General features: G+C 40.0%; 1 protein-coding gene across 1 annotated transcript; it reads right to left on the reverse strand.

Moving 5' to 3' along the window:
* LOC125885477 (uncharacterized) lies at positions 1-10,553 on the reverse strand. Its single transcript, XM_049571032.1, has 6 exons — positions 10,403-10,553; positions 8,216-8,563; positions 7,651-7,716; positions 7,424-7,498; positions 4,874-4,972; positions 1-4,200 (listed from the first exon to the last, which is right to left on the reverse strand). Exons 1-6 carry the CDS (start codon positions 10,467-10,469, stop codon positions 4,061-4,063), a joined length of 795 nt encoding a protein of 264 aa, XP_049426989.1. The 5' UTR covers positions 10,470-10,553; the 3' UTR covers positions 1-4,060.
* Positions 10,554-11,259: the final 706 nt, after the last annotated feature.

Consider the following 11,259-nt stretch of genomic DNA (forward strand, 5'->3'; position numbering starts at 1 on the left):
TACATTTAATTTAAAGCTTCGGAAGTGCTTCATATTGTTTCAGTGGTACAAAGATAAAAAAAAAAAATCCATTCCATCTATCCGTTATCTAATGCAAACATATACAAGTACAGACAGACATTCACATGAGAAAGTTAGAGTCAAAGAATTACAAATCATCTGAAAGAAATCACTGATTGGATTAAGGTCTACATGAAGTCAGAAAATGAGAGGACAGATGTGGTAACACTTTACCTGAAGTTCCTCTTTTCAGCATTTCTAAGCCCTACACAGACATTTAATCAGATAATAACACACAAAATGTAGCTGTATGCAGATAATAGTTTGTTAATGTCAACAACTAAAATAGATAACAATACAGTAAAACCGTTGTAACATAAAACTTCGTAAAAGTTAAACATGATGACAAATTGTGAACATTTAGACATTAAAATGTCCTTTTATCTGCTGATACATTACAGTGTGTTACAAACCACTCATCAAATGTTTGTATACTGCTTATAAACTCTGAGCAGGGGGATATAAAGTGTCATAAAAATAGCTTAAACACTGACAAGTAACAGAAGAATCAGTTATGAAACAGATTAAGAAGCATTTCTGAGATGCTGGAAAGATGTCTTCATAAATCCAGGCTGTCTCTGGAGTAGAGAGGCACTATGGGTGCTACAGCACAAGGGCTGCAATGATTAGTCGACTAATCAATGACTAATCAACTATTCAAATAATCAGTGACTATTTCAGTCGTCGACTAATCGGTTTGAGTCAGTTATCATAGAAAAGTACTATAAAAATATCCAAAATACTCTTACTGCAGCTTCTTATGTACAAATATTGGCAGCTTTACACACTCTCCCATGACGGTGAACTAAAACCCTTTGGCGTGAGTACGAAACAAGACATTAGATGACATCATTTTGGGGTTTGGGAGAGACAGACCGACAACATTTTTTCAACATTTTAACACATTTTTCGATAAAATGATTAGTCGACTAATCGAAGAAATAATCGACAGATTAGTCAACCATGAAAATAATCGTTAGTTGCAGCCCTACACAGCACCAGAGAAAACAAAGACAAAGGGCTGTGGCATTCACTTTGGCTCAAGAGGCAGAAAATCTTCAACTACCAGAAAGCTCTGCAGCGCACTGGACCAATACACGCTCCTGCTGGTGGGTGACCTGACGTGCACCTGTCTGTTTGACACAATGCTGGTAACATACGATGGTGTATTTCATTAAAACGGTGAGATAAAGAGTGTTTCTCAAAACATCAGAGGCGAGAAATAGGCAACGTACTCAAAGAATCTTGGTTAATGCTTGATCAGTGCTGCTTTATTTTACTGTTTAATCTAGGGCTGCCCTCTAATAGTCGACCAAATGTTAGTTGACTAGAAAGGTCATTAGTCGGCAAGATTTCATTGGTCGTTTAGTCACATAATAAAAGGATAAAAAAAAGCAAACGTGAAACTCTATCAGGAGCTGCACCTTGTCAAAATAAATCCAAACCTATATGACTGGACCATGTGGGACTTTAATTTGAAAGGACAGACACAGGAAGCGTCCACACTCAGCAGTCAGACAGGAGTCAGGTTAATCTCCAGGGCTGGTACCTGCGGTTATTCCACAGGCTAGTTAATAACATGTCGGGCAGGAAATCCAAAGTGTGGGATCATTTTGAGAAGGTGAAGGACGAACCCAAGGTGATATGTAAACTCATCTTCATTGGTCGACTATTTGATCTCAGTTTGTTCAGGTTCTGTTTTTATAGTGCAGGAGAACAGTAAGGTGCCCACTTCCTGTTCACAAGCTCTAACTACGCACTAAAAGTTTCTGATGACATTTTAGGAGAAATAGTTTGATCTTAGCTTGAGAGACAGTCTCTATCTGGATGTGCGTCTATACTCTTTGTGTCCGAGGTTGTGCAATACAAAAATGCGAAGTACAATCTGTAGTTTGAGCTGTAGAGCCAGTGAAAATCCCCTAAGAGATGAGCAGACAGATCTGAGTGCTGGTAAGTTCATTTACACATACTGCATACATGGGCCACATGTACATGCACAAATTATTTTGCCCTTATTCCAAAGAAAGACAATATTCCTACTGAGCTGTTCACATGGCAGAGGAAAATTAATATTCCACTGCTACTCCCGTTGATATGCAGCCATGCACACCTAAAATAAATATAAAAATGGGAGCAGCTGGAGCTGCTTGTGCCTTTTTGCTTCTTTGCTTCAAATTGGGTTTTGCAAAGTTTCCTACTGGTGGCAGACGGGATGAAACGTGTCAACACAGCCTCTCTCTTTTAGGAAGAATGTGCTGTCTTTGAAAGTTAAGTGAATAATGTAAATAAGTTGGTTTAAAAAGAGTTTAAAAGCTAAAAGCAAGATATTTTCTGTTGGATTTTGAAACCAGCATCAGAGTAAGTGCTATCACCACTTTGTGCTCGGTCAGCCTACCTGCATTTTTCTCCGTTCACTTTGCTAGCGTAGCCTCTCTCGAGTTCAGAATCACATTTATTGTCATTATACAAGTTGTACAATGAAATTAGAGTGCTTTGAGCACAGACAGTCAATGACAGAGCTGAATTCCTGAATTTGATAAATGTTTTTCCAGTATGCTTCTGCCTGGAGATTATTTGTCTTTCTACAACAAAACAAAATTCACTAAATGAAGACTGCAGTAAAATACAAGAAAATCAAGCCTTGTGCGTTTATCGGAGGACTTCGATATGTTGACTGGCTGTCTAGCCTCGCACAAGCTAACGTTCTGCAGGGGCAGTACAAGGAGTGACTAGTGACTAATAAATACTAAACTAAAAATTAATATATTTTCTAAAAATCAATTATTTAGAAAAGAAAAGGAACCTATAAGATTACCGATAAAGAACCAAATCGATAAGGCACATGGTTAAATTAGTAGAATCGATAAAATCTTAACGATATCCATCTCTAAACAAATCTTACGTCAGGTCCCAGCCCATGTACGCAAGTTTGAGTCATCACGGACTGGCAGTGCAGCAGAGTTAATCTGGCTGTGCTGGAGGATTATTATGAAACCATATTCTGACTGTCATTTAAATATATATTAATCCCTTCAAAATGTAAAGCTGCCACAAGGATGCTTGCTCTCACAGCTGGCAGTTTCCTGACTCCTCGAAGGATGAACACCGCCAGCTCTAATATGTCTATTTTTTTTAAATCTTTTTTTCCCTTTTAAACAGTGACAAAACCAAATCATTTTAGTTCATTCACCATATAAAAAAATAAATTCAAATTCAAATACAAGTAGCCTGGGCGACTATATTAGCCTACATCGTCCAGCTCAGACACAGGTGGTGTGCCTGTGTCTCCTCCGCCGTCTGTTCAGCCAGGCACTCTTTGGTCTGGGTCAACTATAATCTTTTAGAAATACTATAACAGTATCAATATTATATAATATGATAAACAGCTGGAGTTTGATTGTCCAACGCAATGCTGTTGGCCACAGCAGTGATTTCTTTCAATACTTCATTTGATGTTGTTTTTTAGGCTGCCAAATAGAAGCAGCTGGTTGAACTGTAGCTGGGACGTCAGCGTTTCCATTTCTAGCTCAGAGAAGTTTCTCCTCTTGGCTGTATGACATCTCTCCATGTTGTAAACTCTCGAGGAGAGGCCTCTAAATCAAGAATATACTGGGGCAGCATAATTAAAAGACGCAGCCTCATTTACCAAAGCCTATTCTCTGGTCAGCTAGTTAACATTTCATGAATCACACACAAAGCCTATTATAAGATGATATCTGCACTCTGATCTGCGCTGGTTTGTATGTTAGGTTGATAAATGAGGGCCACTGAGCACAAAGGAGTCACACTATCTGTATATGCACACATGCACACCTTCCCTCGTGTACACAAATGTATGGATATGACCAATTGACATGATTAATATTAAAACGATAAAAAGGTCCCTGATTTCATAACACCAAGATTTTTGGCTGACTGGCATTTAAAAGTCTTGTGACTTGTGCGTTTTTGGGGAGGCCAGTCAACTCAACCAAGTTTACAAACAGAGTCCAAGCCATCACTAAACTACTTGCACGTTGTTTCCAGGTCCGTCATGGTTCAGGTCATCTTGTGTTGTGGTCCTCAGAGGAATCGATTCAGTGCTGTTTGTCACATTTGCCTCTTGCTCCCTTCTTCCTCCGTTTGTCCTCATACAGTTCTCTGTGATGACAAAGAAAGCAGTTTGAACCACCTTTTTCATCGATGTCGGTGTGTACTGGTTAAACAGAGTACAGAAACATATCTAAAAATATCTCAGTCCAACCCCAGTCTTTGATCTCAGCTACGGGTTCATCAGAGCAAACAGCTTAAGGAGATTTGTGTCACAACAAAGATCACATATTACAGCTTTAAATGCTAATATGCTCAACAAAAATATAAAAGGCAACACCTTTTTGTGCTCCCATTGTTTTGTTTTTTTTAATTTACAGATTTAAGTTAAAGATCTAAGGCTTTTTTCACTCAATAGATATATTCCTTTCAAATTTTGGTCACAAATTAATTCAAATCTGTGTTAGTGATTCAACAGCTCCATAATTTGCAACAGCCATGGCAACAACAACTTTCGCAATAATATTAAATTTATATTAATTTATTGTGACCAGCCCAAGGCATATCTGTGGAGTAATGATGCTGTTTAATCTTGATATGCCACACTGCTAACTACCACAGATTTTAACAAATTCATGACCAAAATTTGAGAGAAATACATCGACTGAATGCCTAACAGGTCTTATACCTTTAACTTTAACCTGTTGAAGCAAAAACAAAAACTGTGTTTAAATCTTTGTTGAACGTATAAAGCTGTGGGACAGAAGTTTGTTTTTATACTCACTGATCTTTTTGCCGTTCAGAATCAGAGCAGTGAAAATGCAGAAAATGACGAAAACAACTGCAACGATAACAGCGCCAACAGTCCTCCTGTTTCCACCATCTGAAACAATATCAGGGAAAATGTTTAAAACAGGGTTGCTACACATTTTTTCATTTCAGAATCCCATACTTTTACGGACCAAATTGCCCCCAGTCTCCCCTAAACAACCTCGTGTTTCTACTTGCAGAGACAAAACGACGTTTGTGTGTGGCTAGTGAGGAGAGGGAGATGGTGTGTCTGCACTCGGGACAGGGCAGGTTAGCTGGACATCAGGTTAGCAGTAAACTATGAATGTAACACTGAATGTTTGTCAGAACCTCCACACCAGTGAAGCTACGGTTTTGCGTCTTTTGTGTCATCTGATCGGCCTTTATAGAGACCACCAGTCAAACTACTTAGAACGAACACTGGCCGACAATAATCAGCAGCAGATGAATCAAAGCACCTGTCTGGGGTTGTTCTATTCATAATTCCTGCAGGCTCCCGAGTCTGGTTGCTTAAAGCAATAGTTCACCCAAAAAATTTACATAGTATCTACTTAACCCTGTGCTTATGTGTGGATGGGCAAAAGCCTAAATGTCAACTGTAGCCTCTCAGATCGGCACCACATATGTCGAGCTCGATATTTAGTGAATTGTCATTTTTGGGTGAACTACTGTTTAAAATAGAGACAGCTAGTTAATTGTGTGTGGGGACATTTTTACACGACAGTGGCGCTAAACAGTTAAATACAAGGGAAACAGTGCGTGCATTCTCTCAGACGGAAACAAACAAACACTATTTACTGTTTTTTTCCGTACTTATCCAGATCTGGGAATCATGAAAATCAGATTCTTAACTTTTTCATACTGCCTGGAACTAAGGCTGGGGGACATGGGAAAAAAATATCTCTATTTTCAGGCTGAGTGGCGATGCACGATATATATTCCGGTGTTTTCTACAAAGTGGGCTACATGTTCAGTTGCAAGCTGATCCGTGGCTAAAGTCGCCTGTGTGTGCTTGTCCACAGCAGGGCAGGTAAAAGAAGTTTACCGTTTGCAGAAGTGCAGTAAGAGCCTGTTGTCTGCAGCTCTTCATCAGCATCTCACTGTTTGTGATTGTACCATTCCTCCCTGCGGTATTATTACACTCGTCTTAATTGAAGAAAGGCCACTAATAAAGTTCTGCTAATTCCGTAATGAACCTATTTTAATTCCAATAGAGTCTTAAAAATAAAAGTCCCCTGTTATTTTGTTATGTGAAAACTCATTGTGAAGCAGCAAAATAAGGAAATGTTGAGTTTTCCTCCACTTCCTCTAAAACGGCGGATAGCGAACATGAAACAGTGAAATAAAGCACATATATGTAAAGTAAAAACAGGACGCAGGAGAGAAACTAAACTCCAAACCACAGAGATTCACTTAGAAGCTAGATGTACTAAGAGCTGAACACACAGACTTTTAAAAACGCCTTTCTCTCTGGTCTCCTGCAGACAGAGGGGAATAGAGTCTGAATTCACACACAGGGATAGTTGGGTATTGGCTGTGGTCGGTGAGACACCACTGCTACCACCTTGAGTGTGGGCGGCCCAGCTTTTGGACCTATTGCGGAGAAGGAATAGGTGTGCAGCTTGGCGTGGCACAGCGCCCACCACAGGGTAGGGCACAGAGCAAGCGGAGAGCAAGGCGTGCAAGACAGGATTTGGGGGAGTACAGGCTCGTTCAGGAGCTACAGCTCCATGGTGGCCGCTTCCGGGTCTACTTCAGGCTCTTCTCTGCTACTGGACGCACCGAGGTGTCGTCACAGCGCGTTGTGGTCAAATTAACAACGCTGCGGCATACGCCCTCTCATACACAATGAATGGGTTCGTTGGCGGAGGTCTGCGCTTTGCGCGCTCTGTGTGAAAAGGGCTTTATTTCCACCCTGCCCAGCAGCGGTACCGTGGAGAACGGTCCCTAACTGCGGGGAGAACGGAGCAGGCTTCCCTGGAGGTCCACCGCTTAACCCGGTCCATCTCCTCCCCACTTTGACTTATTTCCACGCTGCCGACAGTGGGACTTATATTCAATGTGCCAATAGTGGCTTGGAAAACCGCCCATAACCGTGTCACACGGGGAAGAGGGAAGGCTGCTGGAGTTCCTCCAACATTTTCAGTTAGATTATCATATTTTTTTATTGACAAAAATATAGGCTGCTTCGGCTGTTTTTTTCTGCGCACATGTGCCCCTAAATATTTTTTACAGTTTGCACACACCTATTTTTAGTCGCAAATGTGAGTGAAACGCTCGCACTGTCGAGCCCTGATCGATATAAACGGTATTGTCTAAATCTATATCTTGCCTGAAAATATCAATATATTGTTAAAAAAATAGATATACCACCCAGCCCTACAAGAAACCTTGTCAAAAGAAAGGCAGGTTCAAGATGATGCAGTTTTACATAACCTTTACATTATCTTGCACTCAGGGAGACAGTAGGATTAAGTCTAACAAAGAAATTTCAGTTTTCTAGAGAACTATTCAAAACATTTACCAGCGCCGTCTGACTTGTTCAATCCTTCCGCTGGAGTTGTGCTGGAATCATTTCTCTTCGACCCGATCCGTTGGCCTGTTTCAAATGACAGGTCTCATTTAGGAACAACGTTCTCCATTATATTAAGTTTGAATTAAACACATGTTAAATTAACCTGTACAGTATGAAACAGCTAACACACAGTGTGGTCAATAGATCAGGCATTCAGTTTATTCAAAGACACTTACCACGATCATCTGGCTCGGTCACTCCTTCCACTGGAGGTTTAGTTGTGCTGGAGTCATCTTTGGGTACTGTTTATATAAAACAACAAAGATGTTGTCAGTACTGAGGGGAAAATACAGATCAAAATATCTTCTAGTAGTCCGAGAAAGCTGCCCAGAGAGGTTAAGTCACTATGACTTCTCACATATTATAACATACAAACATCTGGTTAGAGAAAAGAATAATTAATGTGATGAAGTAACTTAAAATGCACAACTACATGTAAATAATTTCCTAAAATCTAGATATCAATTTATCACCACTAAGTTTAGCAGCATCTCCATTAGACGATTTCATCAACATCACACATGTTCTGCCTCTCTGTATTTTAAATATACATACTGTGTGTATATATATCACATATTACAATCTATACCGACCATCTTTTGGCACAAGAAAACCTCTCAGGATGAGTTACATACAAAAATCAGATTACGGTCTCAAATCAGGGTCAAAAACTTTATTGGGATAAATAAAGTAAAATAAGTCCTAATTCTGACTAATCTGTATTAAACTCAGCATACTCACCAACACTGAGGTCAATGACACTATTGACATTCAGTTCTGGGACAAAGACCCCATATTGTCCACTGTCAGACAGCTTTACTGAAGAGATAATCAGTGTCACGATTCCTTTGAGCAGGTCGTCATGGTTTAGAGTTGTCCTCTTTTTGTACTGAGCCATTTGTGGACGATGATGGTCCCGTCCACGTACACACACGTGGACGATATTATCATGGACAGGTAGGTCATCTCTGCTGATATCTACTGTGCAAGCAGACAAGTTGGCAGGGGGATCCAGAACCCACTGCAGAGTGACATTACCACCAGGCTCCGCCTTAATTGTTGGATTCAGGCAAGTAAGATGATGCCCTCCTGAGGAAACAAACAAAAAATGCACACAGCTTTAACACTGACAGACAGAGTTGGTGTTTTTCAGTTCAGAGGTGGAATAAAATGTAAATGTGCTGCTCCACCCCATCCCCTCCTCCCATTACAGGAGAGGACTCTTCCTCCTGTGATGAATTACTTATGGGACAGTTTCATATCTAGCAAGCTTGATGCACTTCTTCAACTCTCCACACTAAACTTATAAATGTCTCAACAGTATCAAATATGGATCTTCTCCCCATGCCCCTTCCCCATATTAACCGCTACCTGCCATTGTGCGGTAATATTTTGGTGATACCATAAACGCACCACGACGCAAGTTTTTTACGTTTTTGAACGCCCTAAATCTCCTCCTTACGGAAGCACATTGCATTCACTGGATAAAAAAAATTTAGACACCATATCTCGTAATTATCTTGTAATTATCTCATAATTACGAGATCAGGATCTCGTAATTATGAGATAAGATAAAGAAAAAGAAAAGCTTCCTGTCGCCTGTAAATCCTCGCTAATCAGTGGGCAATGATGGCTCTATCGCAGTTAATCTGCTATTACTACCTTCTAGTGACGTGCTGGATGTTGCTCTCTTTCTGCAGGAGCAGTTGAACCAACACGGGATGCTTCATGGATACAAATTCATGCAACTGAAATGCAACCAAGCTGGTTTGGTAGTGACTCAGAGAACTGTGCGGCACCTGCTAAAAATCTTAGGAGTACAGCTGAGGCAACGGAACCGTCTTGTCGTAAAGAAACCAAGTTGTTAATTTACCCATAGACATGAATTTACCTCTTCATAAGATAATTTAAGATATAAGATAAGATACGATAAAAACTTTAATAACCCCACACTTGGGAAATTCACATGTCACAGCAGCTCAAAGCACAGACAGAAAAGGGAGGGTGACAATGTAGCTTGGATAAAAGAAAATTAGAAGATTAAAAAATAGAAAATGTGTATACAGTGTATATATATATATATGTATATATATATATATATATATACATATATATAGCCTTAGTAAAAGTAAGGCACTAAATTGAATTACTGTACACACACACACGAGACTATTTACAACATATACACAGTATGATAAAGATATGGAATATAGTCAAGATGGCACCGCCCGAATGGCAGCTGGTTACAGTAAGTTAGCTCCGACCCCCCTTCGTAGATGTGCATTATGTGGTTCTGAGCGAAGCAGTGGCCAATGTGGCACCTTTCCTAATTACGAGATAAGGTGTCTAATTTTTGATATCCAGTGAATGCAATGCGCTTCCGTACCTCCTGACCCCTTGTCACTCACATAAATGCCGTCGTCCCGGATCAATGATTTAAAAACCATGTAGTACAGGTCCTGCTCGAAGCAGCGTCTTAGCTCATCTTACCGAGTTAGCTAACAGGTGCTAATGCTGGCGCTAGCTAAACTTTGCCATGAACTTTTTAACGACGCTATAAGCATGTCAGTATGAACTACAGTAAACACGTCTTTAACAATGCTTTATACTTGTCAACATAGTGATCGACATTATACCAATGTTATAAACTCAAATAATGCCAACGCGGACAAGCTTTAAAGCTAATGCGGTCTATGAGTAGTTAGCATACATTGAGGAGCAGTGTCGCACAACTTTGAGCCGCGGGTTTGAAGTTATGATGGCTATTAACCGTTAGCTGTTAGCCAAACATACCGTTGGCCTCCAAGGTAACGCTACATAGAAAGATTGAGATTGACAGCACGTCAACCACGGCTTTAAAGTTACGCCGGCTGGTTAGCATTTAGTTGTTTGCCAAACATAACGTTAGCTCCATATATTTAAACTTACCAGCTTCGGCAGACAGTGCAAAAACGCAACATAGAAAGGTGAAGATTAGCAGCACGCCATTCGTCATCGCTGTACAGAATATAACTAATTATGTTACCCAGTCTTGTCGTTTAAATAGGAAACGGTGTGTACAAGAAGCCGGTGACAAGAGCAGTGACAACGTGACTGCCCGTTATTTCCGGAAACACTAGCATAAAACCAAAAACCGCGCTCAGGCAAGCCTCGCCCACCACAGCAGCATTTAAAGGGACAGCTCCACATTGAACACAAGCTGCTTCAACTTAGGACCACTGCACAATTTCAAAATGGTCTCAATAAACATGTAAAGACTAGTTTGTCTCTCGACCCATTAATATCCTGTCATTATTTACCAATCTAAAGACCCACGAATCCACCATATTACTCTAAATGAATGACTATTTCCAGCAAAACAAAAAAGGAAAACAAAACATCAACAGACATGCTCGAAAAGGAGTAGGAGGAAGTGTACACTTATATAATCCTTCCCACTTCTCAATATTCATGTCTCATTTAAAAAGGAAATAGTCAACAACTATCCCAAACATATTTACAACCATTAATATTGATAACAACAGTCTTGATTTCAGACTGTAAAGACACATTTTATGTTCAGATCAACTCCACAAACTGAACAAAGTTAAAGTTATACTCTGATGCTCCTCTGATGTTAACTGTCACCTTCAATGATCCAGTTAATGGTGAAACCACCAAGAAAGACCTCAGTGTGGAGATGCATTTGATTTCCCCCAAAATAAGACACACTGACAACTAATGCAACACTCACTATAAACTGCAGTCAGTAAATGAATTTTATTTAAATAGTAAATTGTGTTGCA

This window comes from Epinephelus fuscoguttatus, linkage group LG3 (assembly GCF_011397635.1).
Source record: "Epinephelus fuscoguttatus linkage group LG3, E.fuscoguttatus.final_Chr_v1".
In the NCBI taxonomy this organism is placed as follows: Eukaryota; Metazoa; Chordata; class Actinopteri; order Perciformes; family Serranidae; genus Epinephelus; species Epinephelus fuscoguttatus.

Bases quoted from the DNA above. Each gene is read 5' to 3' on its own strand.
- LOC125885477 (XM_049571032.1), bottom strand. From the start codon at position 10,469: ATGACGAATGGCGTGCTGCTAATCTTCACCTTTCTATGTTGCGTTTTT. The intron at 7,717-8,215 runs GTGAGTATGCTG...TTATATAAACAG, and splicing joins TGTCATTGACCTCAGTGTTG to TACCCAAAGATGACTCCAGC. The intron at 4,973-7,423 runs GTAAATGTTTTG...ATATTGTTTCAG, and splicing joins GAACAAGTCAGACGGCGCTG to ATGGTGGAAACAGGAGGACT.